The sequence below is a fragment of the Saccopteryx bilineata genome, chromosome 1 (genome assembly GCF_036850765.1).
Source record: "Saccopteryx bilineata isolate mSacBil1 chromosome 1, mSacBil1_pri_phased_curated, whole genome shotgun sequence".
Classification (NCBI taxonomy): Eukaryota; Metazoa; Chordata; class Mammalia; order Chiroptera; family Emballonuridae; genus Saccopteryx; species Saccopteryx bilineata.
This window is the reverse complement of record NC_089490.1, coordinates 398891094-398911359: the sequence shown is the minus strand read 5'-3', so window position 1 is coordinate 398911359 and position 20266 is coordinate 398891094. Positions and strand designations below refer to the sequence as shown.

Here is a 20266-nt window from a genome sequence, read left to right as displayed (position 1 = left end):
TGACTGTTGCTCTTAGATATCAAAATATCATCTTCATAATTGTGGTTTTAATGACTGCATGATATTCCCTCAAGCTGGTGCACCGTAACTCACCCAGCCGTGCCTGGTGGCTGCACAGTTCACAGGATATTTACAGAGGTCCACTGTGTCCGAATGCTTCTGGGGGCACCAAAGACCAGAAGTGAATCCGGCCCTGCTGGACCCTGTCCTGGTAAAGCAGAGAGTCCAGCAGGGGGGATGGGTGCCCAGACAGGGCTTAGCAGGATCTTGCTGAAGCAGACATCCTTACCATGTGACCCCAGGACTCAGGGGCCAAATCAGCCGCAAAATGCAAGGCCAGCTTCCCAGGAAAGGTGACTCTTGAGCTAGGTCTTGGGTGATAATGTTCTAGGCAGACTCCAAACGCTCATTCCCGCTGGGCTGTTTCACAGGAGCTGGGCCCCGAAAGAGCCTGGGGTTCGGAGAGGAGGGGAGATGAGGAATTCCTGGTCGGACTTGGGTGGGTGGGAGTCAGGGGGCATGGTAAGATGAGGCGACTGATGTCAGCCAGGCCAGGTTGCGCAGGGCCTTGAACAAACCTGGGGAGTCTGGCCTTTATCCTGGAAGGACAGGGCACCAGGAAGGGAAAGTACAGCCGGGGCATGTCAGCTATGGGACCAAGAAAGATTACTTGTTCATTCAACAAACGCTTGCTGAGCCCCTGTGTACACCAGTAAGTGGTGAAGTCGGAGGGACCCAGGCCCCGGGGGTCGGGCTAGTCTTCAGGTTGGGCCCTCACAGAGATGCTCGCAGCCCGAGGCCCCCTGGTGACCACTTGTGACTTCACCCTTGGGCTCGACAAGCCCCGGCCCCCTGCTCCCGGGCGGCAGTAACTCAGGCAGTGTCCAGCAGCTAGGTGTGGCGGCCCTACCCCTGGGCAGTCGAGGTCACAGGCCCTGCCCACGGCACCCCCGCTGTCTGCCTGGGAAGACGGACCCTCTCGGGGTCCCCTCTCAGCAGTCCCCAGGTCTGGGTTCTGCTCACTGCCTCTCCCTCACCCACTGGTGATCCTGGCAGCACCCCAGCCTCAGCTGCTCCTCAACTTTCTTATCTTAGTGGAGCCATCACATACCTCCTAGGACTCGTGTGACAGTCTCATGAGGAAAACGCTTTGTACACTGTGAAGTGCTGTGAGTGACAACAACACAACTCACCATTATGAGACTGTTGTCAACCAAGGTGCCACCCTTGGCCCTGCTTGGGCCTGTCCTGGATCAGAGGCGGGAGAACCTCATCTCTGCCCTCCAAAATCCCCAGTGTCCTCTGGGTCTGGGGGCTCCTTAAGGGGCCCCCCAGAGAACCGGAGTCAAATATCTGGCCCACCGGGCTGGGCACATCAGCCCTCGCCAGGACTCTCAAGCGGCCTCTCAGATCCCAGCCTAAGCCCCCATGCTCCCTCTGCCCCCGCCGGGCACTGGTCCTGGGGCCTCTCCCCGTAGGCATGCAGTCAGGGTACAGGAGCAGCAGAATTTCAGGGAGAGCAAGGAGCAAGCCCCTCCCCGCCCCGGAAGGAGTCCCAGAGAGGGTGCTCCAGAGAGTGGGCACAGCAGCCACCAAAGCCAGGCAGGCTGAAGCCAGCCACTCCTGAGGACAGGCACCGGGAGCAGGTGGGACCAAGGGTGGATTGGCCTGGGCACTTGGCCTGGGGGAGCTGCTGGCCAGGGAGGGAGCACAGCTGCTCGAGCCACCCCCTCAGTGCTCCCCACCGCCTGCCTCTGGGCACACGCCTGTCCCAGGCGCTGAAGCAGGGGTTCCGGTTCCCGCACTCCGCCGCCTCTCGGGGCCCAACCAGCTCCCGCTCATCCCTTAGTCACAAAGCTTAACCGTCCTGTCCTCCGAGGGGCCTCCCCGAACCCACCTTCCCTAGTGAGTCAGTCACCTGTGCTCTGGGCTCCTTGGCTCTCTCAGCAGCACTTAGCTCAGTCTGTGCTTGCGTGCGACTGCGTGCCTACATTTTTCATCCGCTGGACGGTACTTTAACAGCTCCGGGATCAGGGTGTGGCCGGCAGCCTGTTTTCCTCCCCAGCCGCACAGAAAACAGTCCCGGAGACTGAATTGATCGAGCCCCTGTGTTTTCTCGACATCCGTCTCTCCCAGCACCTTGAAGGCACAGCCAGGGCCTCCTGTGGTCCCTTCATGTCCCTGGCATCTGCCACAGGACCTGGTGTGTGGCAAGAGCAGTCAGATAGGGCTGAGGGCAGAGACAGGCCTGCCAGGCAGTGGTGACAGCTGCCCCAAACCGGGGACTGCCCTGAGATGATGGCTCCAGAGGTTCAGAGGCGGGCCAGACACACTCCCAGCCCCTGGGCAGCGGCAGGGGGTCCTGGGTGGGTGCGGGCGAAGGGTGACAGGGAGGAGCAGCAGGAGAGAGCGGGACTGACAGCTGCAATTCCAAGACCGGGGGGGGGGGGCAGGGAGAAGGGCATCAGAGAGGGTCCAAACCAGGCCTGAGTGGAGGTAGGACTGTGCCCCCAGGGTGCCCGGGTTCTGAGCCAGCCCGCCTTGCCCGACAGGACAGAGGCTGCTGCCCAGGCTTGTCTCTGATGCCCTCCTCTCCCTTCGGAGCCTCCGTCCTCTTCTCCCCACAAATGACATCACCAGCCCCTCAGCCCCCATCTCTGCCACACAACAGGGGCAGCCTCTCCCTCACTCCTTCCCTCCCCCACTTATTCCCTGGCCATCATTCCCAGCAGAGCTAATGCTTTTTATGGTGATTTCAGCATTTCTTGACTGGGGCTATCATTCACCTGTTACACACATCCCAAGTTCAGGAAGGGGGACGTGAGTCTGCCTGGAAGGACGGCCCAGGTGGAGGTCCGGGTGGAGGACCAGGTGGAGGACCAGGTGGAGGACCGGGTGGAGGACCGGGTGGAAGACCGGGTGCCAAGGCCCGGAGGGGCGGAGGGCCAGGTGGAGGTCCGGGTGGAGGACCAGGTGGAGGTCCGGGTGGAGGACCAGGTGGAGGACCGGGTGGAGGACCAGGTGGAGGTCCGGGTGGAGGACCAGGTGGAGGACCAGGTGGAGGACCAAGTGGAGGACCGGGTGGAGGAGCAGGTGGAGGACCGGGTGGAGGACCGGGTGGAGGAGCAGGTGGAGGACCGGGTGGAGGACCGGGTGGAGGACCGGGTGGGGGACGAGGTGGAGGAGCAGGTGGAGGACCGGGTGGGGGACCGGGTGGAGGAGCAGGTGGAGGACCGGGTGGAGGACCGGGTGGAGGACCGGGTGGAGGAGCAGGTGGAGGACCGGGTGGAGGACCAGGTGGAGGACCGGGTGGAGGACCGGGTGCCAAGGCCCGGAGGGGCGGAGGGCCAGGTGGAGGACCGGGTGGAGGAGCAGGTGGAGGACCGGGTGGAGGACCAGGTGGAGGAGCAGGTGGAGGACCGGGTGGAGGACCGGGTGGAGGAGCAGGTGGAGGACCGGGTGGGGGACCAGGTGGAGGACCGGGTGGAGGACCGGGTGCCAAGGCCCGGAGGGGCGGAGGGCCAGGTGGAGGACCGGGTGGAGGAGCAGGTGGAGGACCGGGTGGAGGACCGGGTGGAGGAGCAGGTGGAGGACCGGGTGGAGGACCGGGTGGAGGAGCAGGTGGAGGACCGGGTGGAGGAGCAGGTGGAGGACCGGGTGGGGGACCGGGTGGAGGAGCAGGTGGAGGACCGGGTGGAGGACCAGGTGGAGGACCGGGTGGAGGACCGGGTGGAGGAGCAGGTGGAGGACCGGGTGGGGGACCGGGTGGAGGACCGGGTGGAGGACCGGGTGGGGGACCGGGTGGAGGACCGGGTGGAGGACCGGGTGGAGGAGCAGGTGGAGGACCGGGTGGGGGACCGGGTGGAGGAGCAGGTGGAGGACCGGGTGGGGGACCGGGTGGAGGAGCAGGTGGAGGACCGGGTGGAGGAGCAGGTGGAGGACCGGGTGGAGGACCGGGTGGGGGACCGGGTGGAGGACCGGGTGGAGGACCGGGTGGAGGACCGGGTGCCAAGGCCCGGAGGGGCGGAGGGCCAGCAGCCGGCTCCTGGGCTGAGGGTCGTGGAGACGGGGAGCAGAGGTGAGGCCGGAAGCGCAAGCCTGATCAGGAAGGAGGTGAGGGGAACAAGGAGAGGGCACGTGCCCAAGACAGAGAGGAACCAGGGGCAGGGTCCTCGAGATGACCTGAGGCAGGAGAAGTTGCCAGCAGGGCCGAGGATGGTGGTGGACGATGCCCAGGTTTGGAGATTGGAGCCAGGGATACCTCCACCCTTCACTGTGCCTCTCCTGACCCCCTGCAGACCTTCTGGCAGAGGCTCAGAGCTCTGCACCCCTCCTCACCTCCTCCCTCTCCCACCCCCATCTCAGTTTACCACCTCGGTCTCTTCCCCACCCAGGGGCTCTTGAGGCCCGCAGCAGACCCCTCCCCTTGTGACCCAGCTCCTGGGCCCTCCCCCTGGGCTCCTCTCTGACCCCACCCCCAACAGGCTCCAGCACCTCTGGGCAGCTGAAGCCACTAAAGATGGGGGGAGAAGGGGAGTCTACAGATGGGGTGTCCTGAGCCCAGGGTTTCCCTCCTCAAGTCCTGGTGGCACATAGCTGTGGCCCAGGGCTGGGGTTGGGTGGGATCACTCAAGGCCCCTCACCTGCTGGGCATAGGTGCAGCCAGGCCTGGCAGGTTCTGAGCTAAGTGCACTGCTGAGACCTCTGGGAGCAGGGGGAAGTGGAGGAGGGTGCCAGAGATGGGGGGATGGGGTTGCCCAGCAACCACCAAGCTGCCTCGCTGCCACTGCCTAGGAGGGAGCCTTAAAGAGCCCAGCAGAAATCCTGGGCCTTGGAGCCTGAGGCAGGACCTTGCATACCAATGGCTGCTACTGCCAGCCCCTCCTCCTCCTCCCTTCTCAGAGGGGCGCCCTGCTGGGAGGTCAGGACGGCAGAGAGGAGGGGCACCCAGCCCAGGGAGGTACTGAGGCAATCAGGGCAGGGACCAGGCTAGGGTCCTATCTTGTCCCCAACAGGACAAGGCCTGGAAGGGGGTGAGATGGCTGCTCTGAGGCCTACAGGGCTGGGCACGCCCTGGGCTCCCATGGGCCAGGGCCAGGGAAGGAAGGGAGCAGGAATCCTCACCACCACCTGGTCTTGATGACAGGCAGACCTGACAAGGTTGTGTCTGGTGGGCAGTTTCCAAGGAAGTCCTCCGTGGAGTCTAACTGAAATTCCCTGTGCAGGACTGTACTTCATATTGCAAAAGCGACAAGGGTGAGGATTCAGTTGTGTGGCCGTCTTCCAGTTCCTCCTTCTAGGGCCTCAGTTTCCCATCTGTACATGAGGGTCTGGGCTGGGTCAAGGTGCCTGGCCGGGGCCCAGGAGGAGCCCCGGATTTCTGCCGCCCACTCTGAGATGGGTAAACTCGCTCCCGCTTCCTGCAGTGCGGGGTGAAGGGCCCACAGGGGCTCATACACACGTGCTCTTTCCAGTGACCTGGAAGAGCCCCGTTTGGAAGCTGATCCCGGGCCTGATCCAATCCTGTCTCCCACAGTCCTCTAATTGGTCCCTGTGGGTTCAGCATCGCCTCTCTTCCTGGCCCTCTGTCAACTCATCCTTGCCACCACTATCCCCCAGTCGCCGCCCCAGGTCTACCCTCTTTTTTTTCCCCCTCTTTTTCTTTTCTTTTTTTTTTATATATATTTTTATTATTTTTTACAGAGACAGAGAGTGAGTCAGAGAGAGGGATAGACAGGGACAGACAGACAGGAACGGAGAGAGATGAGAAGCGTCAATCATTAGTTTTTCGTTGCGCGTTGCAACACCTTAGTTGTTCATTGATTGCTTTCTCATATGTGCCTTGACCACGGGCCTTCAGCAGACCGAGGAACCCCTTGCTGGAGCCAGCGACCTTGGGTCCAAGCTGGTGGGCTTTTGCTCAAACCAGATGAGCCCGCGCTCAAGCTGGCGACCTCGGGGTCTCGAACCTGGGTCCTCCGCATCCTAGTCCAACGCTCTATCCACTGCACCACCACCTGGTCAGGCAGGTCTACCCTCTTTAATTCGCTCCTCCTCAGCTCTGAGGAGGATCTTTCTAAAGTGCAGGCCCAACCCTGCTGCTCTCATGCCCCAGCACCTGCCATGGCTCCCCATGACTGCGGGAGAAGGCTCCGGGTCCAGGCGCCTGGCTGCCTCTCTGCCCTGAACGCAGCCATGCTCCCGTGTAGAGCCCCTGCCCTACAGCTCACCATCCTGACACACACAGCTCAGTCACCCCTCTAGATGTTACAACTGGACTGGCCCGAGTCGACATCTGTTGAACAAATGAATGGAACTAAGCAGTTCTTTAGTGCCAAGCCCACGTTGGCCTCTGGGTACAGAAATGACCAAAGAAGACTAGGTCCTCTCCCACAGGCTACCATGCTGATAACACATCAGCAAGTGAATTTAAGAATGAGATCATTACAGGACCATAGTGTGAGCTCCAACAAAAATAAACAGTGTGATAAGAGCAACAGGGTGGCGGGCACTTGAGCTGGGTGGTCAAGTAACTTGGAGGCGGTGACATTTTCATTAAGATCTGAAGGATGAGAAGGAGCCAGTTTGGAAAGAGCTGTATATGCAAAGGCCCTGGGGCATGAAAGAGCCAGATCTAGTGGAGGAAGGGAAAGGAGGCCAGGAAATTGAGGGGAACAGAGTGGGATGCAGCCAGGCATGGAGGGAAATATGGATTTTATTCTAAGTATAATCGGAAGCTATTTAAGAGTTTTAAGCAGGGAAGTGACATGATTTAATTTATATTTTAAAGCGATCATCTGAACAGCCACTTTGGAGAGCAATTTGGCAATAACTAGTGAAGTAAAAGATGTGCACATACCACAGCCCAGCAGTCCTCCCAGGCGTGAACCCTGCAGAAATCCCGGCACGTGTGCAGAGGGCATGTGCAAGATGCTACTGCAGCCGTGTTTGCAAAAGACAAAACTGGCACACTTGCCTGTTTGTCAGTGGGAGGACGGGTAGATGAGTGTGGGACAGTCCCTGCCTGGAATATTACATGGCGGTGAAAACAGACCCATTAGGGCAGCATGGGCCCACCTGGATCAGTCTCCCAAGCAGGGCCTGAACAGCAGCAACCAGTCCCAGGGAGCTCCGTCTTATATAAAACGAAGACATGCAGACCTAAACTATATTCTGCTGAGGGACAGATACAGTAAAACTGTCAGGAAGATACCGGCTGAATGCAGGGTGGTGGCTTCCTCTGGCGGTGGGTCCCGGGAGGCTGCTACTCTCCTATGATGGTGTATTTGTTGGGCTGGTGGTAGGTCAAGGGGCCGGGTATACGTGTATGTCTGTGCATGTGCCCGCTTTTATGCATAAGAAATCAATAGAAGAGGATGCCCAGTTGCTGGGGAGGATGGAGTGGAGGGTGAGGGGCCGCAGAGAAACGGCCCAGGAGGGAGGAGACAGCAGATGGGCCTCGTGGGGAAGTTAGAAGCGGAGGCCCAGCCTGCCTGGCTGTTCAGAGCCCGCAGGCCCTCTTTCTTCCTTATCCATGGTTTGCTTTCTGCTCAAATGGCCCTTGGTTCTAAACTGAAGCTCAGAGAGGGCAAGTGGCTGCCTGGGGTCACCCAGCAAGCTGGGGCAGAAAAACCTGTGACCTTCCTTGAAGGTAATTGGGATTTTCCAGTGAGACTGGTCAGAGGGGTCCAGGATGCGTTCGGGACCCACCCGCACTGACCCTGAGCAGTGGACCAGGGGCCTTCCTCAGGCCCCTCCCCCCCAGGACATTTTCCCTCAGCCATCCACTCTCCCACCCGCCAGGGCTCCCTCGTCCAGGCCGCAGCCCCTCATTCCTGCGTAGACGGAGACTGCACCCGGCTGGCTGGGGCCCAAGCCATCTCCTAGTAATTGGGTTTCAGGGATGCTCATGCCCATGGTTATGCTAATGATGGGACACTGAGCGCCTGCCCCCGGCTCCTGGGGGAGGGGAGGCCCAGGCAGTCAGACCCCTCCGGCACTGCAGCCCGCAGGGGGCCCTGGGAAGGCAGACTGCCCGATTCAAACCCTGACTCCCCCGCTCCCAGCCCAGCTGCGTGACCTTGGGCAAGTCACTCAACCGCTCTGAGCCCCAATTTCCTCATCTGTAAAGTGGAAACAATGATACCACCCTCTCATTACGCCCTGGGGGGAGGGAAATAGGAAATCAAAGAACCCACGTGAAAGGCTTGGCCCAGTGCCGGGCACAGAGAATTTGCTTGATAAATGCATTATTAACTCTTTTTTGGTGGTGTTGTTTCAAGCCTAAAAGGTCCTACAGGAAGATGTGAACAGGGGCTAGTTGAATCTGAGTGATGAGCTAACGGGTGACTCACTTTTCTTTTGCTTTTCGTTTATGTATATTATGTTTATATGTATTATCCATGAATTTCTTGCACAACAAAATACCAACAAGGGGAGGGCGCCTGGGGACCGACTGGGCTTGGAGAGTGGGTGCTGAGGGCTTTGAGGGTCCGGCTTGGGGGTCGCTGGCTGGGAAGTTGGGTCTCCAGGGACAGAGTCCAAGGAACCCAGACAGGAGGGGACAAAGGAGAGGCCCGGGCCAGCAGGAACCACAACCAAGTCACCCGCTTTGAGTTTAAATGGCAGGCTGGATGGGTTTTGTAGAGGGAGGCCTGGGGGGTGGGAGGCCCAGGGCAGACCAGGGAGGGGGCCGTTGAACTGGGTGGGTGTGTGCCAGCGGGCAGCAGGAGCAGGAGGTGTGGGGTGGGACTGACCTTTCAGGGAGGCAGAGGCATCAGGGCCCGGCACAGGACCCGTGAGAGAGGGTTGTCCGAGAAGTAGGGGCCCAGCTGAGTACACCTCCCAATAGAGTTGAGGAATTGCAGGGCTTTGCTCAGAGAAGAGCGGGGTATTGGGCTCAGTCCGGGAGGCAAACAAGCTGAGTCTGGCTGAGCAGGATGCCTGGTGTTCCAGGCTCCAAGGTCAGACCAGTGAGATTCAAATCCTGCCTCCAACACCCTAACCTGGGAGGCCTCGGGCCAGGCACTTATCTGCACCTCAGTTTCCCCTTCTGTAGGATGGAGCTGCACATTCAGCAAAGTCCCCATGGCTTTCCCTAGGAAGCTGGTAAACAAACATTGATAAGAAGCTGCTGTCGTTATTATTGTCATTTTTTATTTTATTGATTTTTTTTTTTTTTTTTTTCATTTTTCTGAAGCTGGAAACAGGGAGAGACAGTCAGACAGATTCCCGCATGCGCCCGACCGGGATCCACCCGGCACACCCACCAGGGGGCGACGCTCTGCCCACCAGGGGGCGATGCTCTGCCCATCCTGGGCGTCGCCATGTTGCGACCCTCCTGGGTGTCGCCATATTGCGACCAGAGCCACTCTAGCGCCTGGGGCAGAGGCCACATAGCCATCCCCAGCGCCCGGGCCATCTTTTGCTCCAATGGAGCCTTGGCTGCGGGAGGGGAAGAGAGAGACAGAGAGGAAGGCGCTGCGGAGGGGTGGAGAAGCAAATGGGCGCTTCTCCTATGTGCCCTGGCCGGGAATCGAACCCGGGTCCTCCGCACGCTAGGCCGACGCTCTACCGCTGAGCCAACCGGCCAGGGCCTATTTTATTGATTTTAAAGAGAGAGGAGAGGAGGGGAACGGGAAGCATGGCTGTTTCACTTTAGTTGTTCATTGCTTGCTTGTCGTACGTGCCTCGACCAAGCATGTCCAGGGTTTTGAACCAGCGACCTCAGCGTTCCAGGTTGACGCTCTATTCGCTGCACCACTACAAGCCAGGCTATTATTGTTGTTTTTTGTTTTTTGGTGTTTTTTTTTTACAGAGACAGAGAGAGAGAGTCAGAGAGAGGGATAGACAGGGACAGACAGACAGGAATGGAGAGGGATGAGAAGCATCAATCATTATTTTTCATTGCGGCACCTTAGTTGTTCATTGATTGCTTTCTCATATGTGCCTTGACCGTGGGGCTACAGCAGACCGAGTGACCCTTTGCTCAAGCCAGCAACCTTGGATCCAAGCTGGTGGGCTTTGCTCAAACCAGATGAGCCCGCGCTCAAGCTGGCAACCTCGGGGTCTCGAACCTGGGTCCTCCGCATCCAAGTCTGACGCTCTATCCACTGTTCCACCGCTTGGTCAGGCTATTATTGTTATTATTAAAGCAACCTGTCCTCGCCCTTCTCCCTGGCTAATGAAGGACAGTTGGGGAACTTCTGTATCTGGGGACCCCAGCTTCCATGCTCATTGTCACTGTGACACTTTAAGAGGCCATAACAGTCTTACAGGCATTTTAAATTTTATCATCTATGTCCCACAAAGGCGTCAGTTAACTGACCTTTCCACTTTATAGATCAGGAGACTGAGGCTCCAGCTAGGTTGAGCAACAAGTTCAAGTTCAAATTTACAACTAGGGGTTTCAGGACCAGGCCTTGCGAAGCACAAAGACATTGGCCCCGCCCACTAAGGGGCTGTGGCCTTGAGCAAGTCCCTTCACCTCTCTGGGCTTCAGTTTCTCCCTCTGTAAGTAGGGCGGGAAGGGGGTGTGTGGACACACATACACACGTTCAGATGAGCTGCAGAGGGCCCAAGTGACCGCTGCGGTTGGTACCGACGACTGTGAGCCCCTCTGCCCCTCACGAGCTCCCCCTCCCCCAAGCCTGGGGAATGTCCAGTAACCCTCACACTTTCATGGGCAGCCCCATTTCAGAGGACAGTGACCTTGCCCTGGGGGACAGAGCTTGTCAAACACAGCAATTGCTTGCAACTTGAGATGCCTTTGAAGTCTCTTGTTTTATCTTTAAAAATTCAGCACATTTTACATTTTATTCACTCGGTGGGGCATTTCTCATCTAAAACATGTTTTAACCGACTCACCTGCAATAACGCGCATACCCACCACTGGCCTGGGGGTAGGGCGAGCAGACCGACAAGGGCACTGACTTCCCTGAGAACAAAGCCCACTCCCCCAAACCTGCGGGGGACAGCCAGTCAGTAATCAACCATCACCTCATAGGTACCAGGCACTGTACCCGGCTCTGGGACACAGGTGAGCAGTAGGGGCCCAGCCCCAGGGGAGGCAGGCCAGACAGGCAGCTGCAGCGAACCAGTTGGGGCTGTGTTAGAACACACAGGTATTTGGGGGCCTAGGGGACTCCCACTCCTTCGGGGAGGCCTGGGAAGGGACCCTCTGGACAGTGCAGTGGCCAGCACCTATTTCCCACAGCCACTCGGCTGCCTCAGCCTCGGCAGCCTCCTGGATGTGCCTCAAACCCACCAGGCCTAATGCTGCCTCAGGGCCTTTGCACAGGCTGACCCCTGGGGTGTGTGCCTCACAGCTGGCTCCCTCTAGTCAGCAGATGCCCTGACTCCTTCAGCAGCCCCCACCCTCCTGTCTGCCACTCTCTTCTCCCTTTCATCCCCTCCGCAACCTCTGGTGCTGATTCTCACTCAGCTTGACCCTTGTTCTAGTGTTTCGGGACCCCTGCTGGATGATGCACTGTAGGGCCTGCAGGGCCTTGCCCGCCTGTGTCCCAAAGCCTGGCACATAGTAGGGACCGGCTGCATATTTGTCAAAGGACAGGAAGCTGAGTATGGCCTCACAAAGGAGGATGGAGGACAGCAGGCCAGGCCTGCCGCAGGCGTGGGGAAAGAGCCCGGTTCCACGCCTGGCTTCAGACTCTCGGGCATGGAGGCCAGGACCGGTGCTCGAGCAGCAGTCAGGGGCACGCGTCAGCAGGGGCCCCCAGAAGCGAAGAGAAGGGCTGTGTGGGCTCAGTCACCGCTGTCACCTCTGTGCCTGCGTGCAGGCCTCCCCCGGCCCCATAACCGTAACCGTAACCGGCTCAGCGTTTTCCTCGGGTCACCGAGCGTCCTCTGTGGCAGCGGCCCCTGCACGGCGCCCCTTGTCTCCTTGGCGCTCCACCACCCCGCCCTGGAGGACTTGGTTCTCTTCGGGGAAAGCCGAGGCAGCTCCCACCCCACCCCACTCCCACCACTGCCCTGGGACCAGCCCTGTGGCCTGCACAGCCACCACCCCACTCCCACCACTGCCCTGGGACCAGCCCATCGCCTGCACAGCCACCACCCCGCCCTGGAGGACTTGGTTCTCTTCGGGGAAAGCCGAAGCAGCTCCCACCCCACCCCACTCCCACCACTGCCCTGGGACCAGCCCCGTCGCCTGCACAGCCACCACCCCCGGCCCTGAGGGGGTGGACCAGCCCCAGGGGTGGGCTTCTCTGCAAGGCCCAGTGGGTAAGAGCCCGGGCGCCAGAGCCCTGCAGGCCCCACGCAGCCTAACCGAGTGACTCTGGGCACAATCCATGTACAACCTGTTTGGTTTGTTCAGTAAATTGTTAGTGGGCGCCTGCTGTGCACCAGGCTCTGAGCTGGGAGCTGGGGACACAGCTGATGAGATGTACAGGGCTAAGGGGTGGGGTGGCAAGCAGGCACTCACCTGGGGTGAGGATGCTGGGGGCAGTGACTCATCATCCGTGGGAGGGCGGAAGCTGGACTCTCTCTGCGCCCTGGTAGCTGACAGGCTCCCGGAGGCTGACGCCCAGGGTGGTAGATGGTGAGGGTGTCTTCTAGGCAGAGGCGCCAGCCTGTGCAAAGGCTTTGGGGTGGGGGTGGGGGGCGCAGGCAAGTCTGAGGACCTGGAGTGTGGCAGAAGGAGAGATGGAGAGGAGAAGGGAAGCGATGTGGTGGTGAGTCAGTGGGCCTATGGGCCTAGGGCGTGCTAGGGACCAGATTTTTTTTTTTTTTTTTTTCCATTTTTCTGAAGCTGGAAACAGGGAGAGACAGTCAGACAGACTCCCACATGCGCCCGACCAGGATCCACCCGGCACGCCCACCAGGGGCGACGCTCTGCCCACCAGGGGGCGATGCTCTGCCCATCCTGGGCGTCACCATGTTGCGACCAGAGCCACTCTAGCGCCTGGGGCAGAGGCCACAGAGCCATCCCCAGTGCCCGGGCCATCTTTGCTCCAATGGAGCCTTGGCTGCGGGAGGGGAAGAGAGAGACAGAGAGGAAGGCGCGGCGGAGAGGTGGAGAAGCAAATGGGCGCTTCTCCTGTGTGCCCTGGCCGGGAATCGAACCCGGGTCCTCCGCACGCTAGGCCGACACTCTACCGCTGAGCCAACCGGCCAGGGCTAGGGACCAGATCTTTATCCTGAGAGCCAAGGGGTGCTGTGGGAGGGTTTGATCAAGAAGCCGGGGGTAAAATAGGATTCGCTCAAGTCTGCGTTATGAGATCCTTCTCCATGGCTCAGCTCTCTCACCTGTAAAATGGGTTAGTAATGATGTCTTCGGCACAGGGTGCCGATTGAATGAGCCCTTATGAGTTCCTGGCCTTCACCCAGGTACTTCCACCACTGTGGGCCCTTTTTCTTCCTCCCTCCCTTCCCTTCCCTCCCTTCCCTTCCCTCCCCTCCTCTCCCCTCCCCTCCCTCCCTCCTTCCTTCCTTCCTTTTTTCCTTCCTTCCTTTTTTCCTTCCTTCCTTTTTTCCTTCCTTTTTTCCTTCCTTCCTTCCTTCCCTCTTTTCCTTTCCTCTTTCCTTTCTTGCCAGACAGACAGGAAGAGAGAGAGATGAGAAGCATCAACTCATAGTCGCAGCGCCTTAGTTGTTCATTGATTGCTTCTCATATGTGCCTTGACTGGGGGACTCCAACCAAGCCAGTGATCTTTGGGCTCAAGCCAGCGACCCTAGGATCATGTCAATGATCCATACTCAAGCCCCTGTGCTGAAGCCGGCAACCTCGGGATTTCAAACCTGGGACCTCAGCATCCCAGGTCAATGCTCTATCCACTGCACCACCACAGGTCAGGCTTTGGGCCCTTTTTCCACTAAAAAAAAAATAATAAAGTTAGATTTGATTACTTTATTGGCATAAAGACAAATATATTAACATTATATACTAAAACGTTTTCTTCAATTTTAAAGTTTTTTTTTTAAAAGAAATTACATTTCTATGGACTCCTAAAATGACTGTGGGCCCGAGACACATGCCTGGGCCCTCAGAGTGGAGGCCCTTCTTCTAACAAGGTGTTGCCATCAGGGGCGGGGTGGGGTGGGGCAATGAGAAGAGGAAGAGGCTCCAGTGTGCTCAGAGCCTCTCCTTCCCTGCTCACCTCCGCCTCCCCCATCCCTGTTCCCATAGCCCCTCGATCCTCCCTCCGGTGCAGAGTCAGGCCCCGCCCACCGCCCCCACACCCTGTGCGGGAAGGTGCTCTGACCCCTTAGGCCGGGAACAGTGCCCTGGCCCTCCCCGCCTGCCCTGCTCACCTCCGCCTCCCCCATCCCAGTTCCCACAGCCCCTGATCCTCCCTCCGGTACAGAGTCAGGCCCCGCCCACCGCCCCCACACCCGGTGCGGGAAGGTGCTCTGACCCCTTAGGCCGGAACAGTGCCCTGGCCCTCCCCGCCTGCCTTTCCTTCTCTCTCAGGAGCTGGAGGAGCACACAGGCTGCCTCCTTTGTGAAGCCTGCCCAGTCTTCAGGCTGCACCAGCCCTTGCAGGTCCCTCCCCATGGCGTTTACGAGCTTCCTCCCTCCCCCTCCCAGGATTGGGCGCTCCCCTCCTCCCAGGGATGTAGTCTGGTTCATCTCTGCATGCATGGTGGCACCTGGCACATGGTTGGCACCCAATTAAAATGTTTCATGTAGAGAGTGAAGAGGGGGCCCAGCTGAGTCTGCCTTTGCCCCAGGGCCTCCTCTGACCTATAGTGACAGTGGCCACGCACTCTCCCCTTTCACTGGACAGTGGCCACATGCCATCCCCTGAACTAGGTCAAAAGTTGGAGCACAGGCTGGGAGCACCACCACCCTGCCCAAGGGACAGCAAGCACTGGGGCAGGGGCTGGATCCCCCCAGAGGCGGTGTGCCGAGAGGCGCAGAGGGCAGAGGGAGAGATGGGGGTTGGGGAAATATACTGTATGAGCAGTAGTGGGGGACAGAGGAGGGCCAGCAGAATGTGTGGGATACAGGAGTAAGGCCCCCATGGCCCCCAGCCTCTGACCTGGTGGGCCGCCATCAAGGGATAGAGGATTTGGTAGTGACTGGCAGCAAAGGGTGCCAACCTCACTTCCGCCCCAAGGTCACAGGCCCAGCACTGAAGCTTGGAGCCAGTTAATCGAGTTCAGTGGGGCATGGTGCAGGCACGGCCCTGGGGCGGGGGGGGGGGCACACGCAGTGGGCTGGACCACCTCAAGCTGCGGGAGGAGTGTGGGCGCCGACTAGCGGACCTGGCTGTCAGTTTTCAGGCCAGATCCCCCCCCAGCCACTAAAGTGCTCACACTACCCCAGGAACCCAAACCACCTGCGCCCCCAGAATAAGCCTCACACCCTCCCTAGGCCCCCAGGGTGAGGCCTGGGCCCTCCTCACCCGGCCCCTCGGCCTGGGTCCCTTGGGCGGAGTGGGTCGGGAGCCCTGGCTCGGACGGAAAGTGCAGTGCTCACCCCACATCGTGGGCTGCTCAGCTGGTTGTCACCATGCCTCCGGAGGAAGGTGCCAGGAGCTCTTCCAGACCCAGGCAGGGGGCAGAGCTGAAGACAGTGGACTCTGACAATCTGCTGTCCCGCTCAAGTTCCTCTCCCCACTCCCAGTCACTCTGAGCTTCAGTTTCCTCATCTAAGAAATGGGCTAATTATTGATTATTTAGAGTTTGAAACCAAACTGAGGGGCACATAAAGGGGCGGGCAGCAGAAGGGACAGGAGCCGGAGACTCAAGGCCAGTGTCCGGGAGGGGGAGCCAGCCCCACCCCGGGGAGCAGGAAGGCCGGGCACTACCCTGCTTCAGGTGGGGAGCTGATGGGCACCCAGGGGACGGCTGTGGCGTCTTCAGCTCTGCCCCCCTTCAGCATCCTCCCCAAGCCCCCAGGCAGCTCCTCCCAGCAGCCTGGCCCAGCTGAGCACCCTGGTCAGCCTCATGGGGGTGCCATGGGCCAGGCGGCCAGGCCCCTAGGGAGAGAGCCGGCCAGGGGCCCAGAGAAAGAACAAGGAAGGGACCGGGCCCGGACCACAGGGTCACTGCCCTTCCCGCGTTCCCACCCGTGGGACTGCTGAGTGCGGTGAACTGGAGGCAAGGGAGACTGCAGACCAACCTCCCAGGATACAGGCTGAGCTGGGGACAGGCCGGTGACCAGGGCCGCTGTGCAGCGCAAGACTGAGTCCCAGTGTCGGCCCACCGCCCTTTCCCAGCTGTGGCAGGTAATGCCACTTGACCACCTGGCCGGCCCTTCCCCTCATTCCTCCTGGTAAAATCCATCCTCTGCCCCGGGCCCACCTCCTTGGCCCCTGGATACCCCTGGCCTGGGCGACATCAGACTGTTCACCCCAGGCCCCTCACCTGGGCAGGGCCACACACGGTGGCATTTAAAGGGTACTGGGAAGACGGGGGGGGGGGGGGTTGGCATCTCCTGTCAGCAGGGGCCTGCAGAGCGGCAGGTCAGTGCCCCCTCCCCTCTTACCCCTGCAAGGCTCCCTGCCAAATGGCTTGGCAGGGAGCCTTCAGAGCGGGAGCCGGCTCATCTGCAGCAGGTGTTAATTAAGAAAGAGAGGTGATGGGGGAGGCGGGAAGGGCCACGGAGGGCAGCTTTCGACAGCCACCAGGACTGCCCTGAGGACCAAGGGGGCCAGGAACTGGACCCCCTCAACCTGAGATGCCCTGCTGGCTCTGGGGCAGGGCTGTCCAGACGCCCAGCTCCTGAGCCCCGCATCCAGTCCTGCGGAGGTATGGGCGGGCCCGCTATGTGCTCGGCTCTGGGGTGGAGAGGCAAGTCCCAGCCCTGGCCACCGGGGGAGCCTCCCTGGGATGGCTCCTTGGACGGTTTGCCTTGAGGTCAGCCTACTTTTCGGCCTGGCTTTAGGATCAGACAGACCCACTTCCAATCCTGCTACTGCCACGTGCAACTCAACCTCTGAGCCTCAGTTCCCTTATCTATGAAATGGGAATGATAGCTTTCCTTGTGGCTTTGTTATTATAGTAAACAGGATCATGTTTGTGAAGCACTCGCTCTGTCATTGACTCTGCGTTCCTGGGGCAGAGGCCACATCCAGGACCCTTCCTGGCCCAGCCCTCCAGCCGCCTGCCCGGCTTCCTGGGGGTCCCACTGTGGTCGCTCTCCTGCTCTCACTAGGCTCCGTCTCCGGCTGCCTCCCGAGTTCCCGCTGCCCCCAGCCCTGCTCTGGGAGCTTCCAGCCACTCCTCGCCTCTCCATCTTAATTAGCTGCTTGTATTAATCTGGCAAGTAACGTGGCAACTTGCAGCCCTGGGTTTTCAGGCTTTGGAATTAATTATTCCCCAAGCGAAGAGCTGTCAGCTCTGGGAGACCAGCCACTCGGAGCCGCCGACACCACTTAGCAGCGTCCACAGCTTCCACATGGCACCTGGGGCCTGCAGCCCGGCCAGCCGGAAACGGCCCCCACTGCCGGCCCAGGCTCTGCTGCAGGTCCCCCTCATACAACGGGCACACAACAGACCCGGGGTGGTAGGGCAGGTGCCCGAGCAATACAGGAGCTGAGGGCCCTGCCTGGAAGACAGGCTCCTGGGCAGGCGGGCTGTGGCACAGCTGGTTGCCCCGCCTGGGCAGCACCTGGGCCCGGGCACACCTGCCCTGTCTTGCCACCGTCTGCCCTGATTAGCACCAGCAGCTCACACGGATGCAGCTGTGTGGCCAGGAGCTGGAGCCCTGCTGGGGCGGGGGCACTGACCTGAACAACCCTGGCATTCAAGCAGAGAGGCTGCCAGCTTCACTTTACCCCGTGTCAGCCCTGTGGAGAGGCGAGCGGGGGCAACCAGCCAGGCAGAGCAAGATGGACAGAGCGGCCCCAGCGCCTGGCAGCCCAGCTCTGGTCGAGGCAGGGAGCAAGGGCAGGAGATCCCGCGACCTTCACATCAACTTCGTAAGGCAGAGAAGAAAAGAGCTTGAGTCACCCGTCTGTTGCCCGGCTTCGGGGCCAGGCCCAGTGCTCTGAGCCCCCTCCTGCTGCCCCGGGACCAGGCTCCGCCCTCACACACCATCCCTGGCAGACCTCCCGGCCCTGGTCCACACGCCCACTCACTTACCACGGCTGCAATAAGAAGTGTTTCCTAGTGGCTGCAAGTCTGTGCCCCTTGGCATCCTGTGAGGGACCAGGACTGCCCTGTTCATCCCACGTCTTTGCCAGGCCTGGTGCAGATGCGCCTCAGGAGACACTGTGGGGCAAAAGAGTGAGTGAATGAATAAATGAATGAATGCATGAATGAATGGACAAGCATAGCACAGGTCATCTGCCACTCTAGACCCCGCATGCAGCTGCTTCCCGGGTGGGCGGGCAGGACCCTGGTGGCCCCGGGTCCTCCCTCACCACCATGCAAACCCCAGGCCCATTAGGCCGGGTGTGAGAGTAAGTCCCGCCCCCTCACCTCCTCCTTACGTGCCCTGCCTGGAGGAGGCCCTGTGCCCAGAGTCTGGAGGCCCAGCTAGCAGACCCCCCCATCTCAGCCTGCCCACCAGCCACACCCCAATTGACCAGCCTTTTCTCTCTCTTGCAGCCAACAGCTCCCTGCTTGGAGGCGGCGGTGGTGAGTGGTCCCTTGCTGTGGTCTGGGGACGCAGGGGTGGGTGGGACTGCGTGACGTGATGCCTCCTTCCATGCTGCCTCTCCGCCCGGCCCCTCGCCCCCTGCGCCCAGCTTGCTGCCGTCCTTCCTGCCCTGCCCTTCTTGTCTGCCTCCCTCACTCTCGGCCTTGTCTGGCTACCATCACTGTAGGCAAAGCTGGACACCTGGATGGCAGGCCTGGGTCCCCACCCTGTAAACAGAGGCCTTCTGGTCTGTAACTGGGAGGTAGGGGGACGTGTGAGGGTTAAAAGGGCCCAGGCCAGGGACTCGGGAGCCGAAGGTGTGGTGGAAAAGCCCAGCCCTGCCCGTGACCGTGACCGTGACCTGCCCTCAGCAGGCCCTGTGCCCCTTTGGCCTCAGTTTTTCCACCTGGGAGGGCAAAATTATTGTTTGTGACCCACTCCAAAACCAAGCCAAGGTCTCATAAAGTCAGGGAGAGCCCTGCCAACTGCTAAGCCCTTGAGAGCGTCTGTGTGTTCACTGTTATTAATGACCGCCACGAGGCAGGGGTGTCGGCAGGACCCGGTGGGCAGGAGGTCGAAGGTTGGGGAGAGCTCTGCAGCCAGGCCAAGGTCAGCAGGTTGCATGGGGGCAGCCCCCAAGCCCCAGGGCCCACGTCCCCGGCCAGCTCTGCCCAGGCTGCCCACCCCCAGCCCCTGGGCCACGCGGGCTGGGCTGCCGGCTGTCTGCGCAGACCACGGGATGATTGGTGACGCAGGGGGCAGGGGTTAATGCGCCGTCGGATAAATCCCAAGGGCTGTGTTTACGGCAGCGGTGGCGGGGCCCAGGCCAGGTTTTAAAAAGGGGGGGAATAAAAGGGGCAGGGAAGGTCAGGAATAAATAAGAGCAGCGCTGAGAGCTGGCAGCCAGGATGCGGGGCAGAGGGGGGTCTGTTTGTGGCTGGAGATGCTTTTCCACCTTCCCTCCCTCCCTCCCTGCTTCTCCTCCAGCTGTCCCTGTGGAGGTCACAGCCACCCTGGAGGCCTCACAGAATGAAGGGGCTTGGCTGGAGGCGGGGGGACCAAACACAAGCCGACTGGGGGCCCTCTTCTGAAGCCTGTCGCTTTGGAGGGTTCTGGGGCCCTGCTGATTTGACACCTGCCATGCTCCACCCACAGCCACCCCCCTCCTTCTTCTACCCATTCGCCACCCAGTGACCGAGGGCCTGCTGAATGCTGAGCCCTGAACGGGTGCCGGCACAGATCCACTGGGTTCCACAGGGACCGGGTCCCTGCCCTCCCCGCACTCCCAGTTGGGATGAGAGCACGCACCGTTACAGAGGCTGGTCTGTGTGCGGGGAAGACGCTGCTCACAGGCATGGGGCTCGGGGAGGCACGGAGATGAGAGAAGTCAGAGCTGGGCCAGGAGGAGGGAAGGTGGGAGACGGTGCAGGAGCCTGAGACCCATGTGAGGAGCTGGGTTTTTAGCCAGTGTCCAAAGACAAGAATCACACCAAGGTGTGGGCCTTCTAAATCCTAGGTCAGGTCAGACCTCTCTTCTGCTCAAACCTCTGCCAGAGCTCTCACCTCCCTCACTCAGGGCCAAGGCCAAGGTCCACAGGTCCCCAGCTCCCTCTCAGATTCCCTGCCACGCCGCCTGCCCCTTCCCAGTCCCGTGCCTGCCCCACTGGCCTTCTTTCCTAGAACACGCCTGGCCCCTTCCTGCCTCAGGCCCTT

At 60.3% G+C, this 20266-nt stretch overlaps 1 protein-coding gene across 4 annotated transcripts in view; it reads left to right on the top strand.

Moving 5' to 3' along the window:
- Nucleotides 1-20266, top strand: part of MACROD1 (mono-ADP ribosylhydrolase 1) — a 149595-nt gene that overhangs the window by 116743 nt on the left and 12586 nt on the right. For 3 of the 4 annotated variants that reach the window (XM_066251877.1, XM_066251878.1, XM_066251875.1), the window contains exon 4: nt 18523-18552. The exons of the other annotated variant lie outside the window; for it this stretch is intronic. In XM_066251877.1, the coding sequence (XP_066107974.1) occupies nt 18523-18552 (30 nt within the window). The remainder of the gene's footprint in view (nt 1-18522; nt 18553-20266) is intronic. 4 annotated transcript variants of the gene reach the window in all.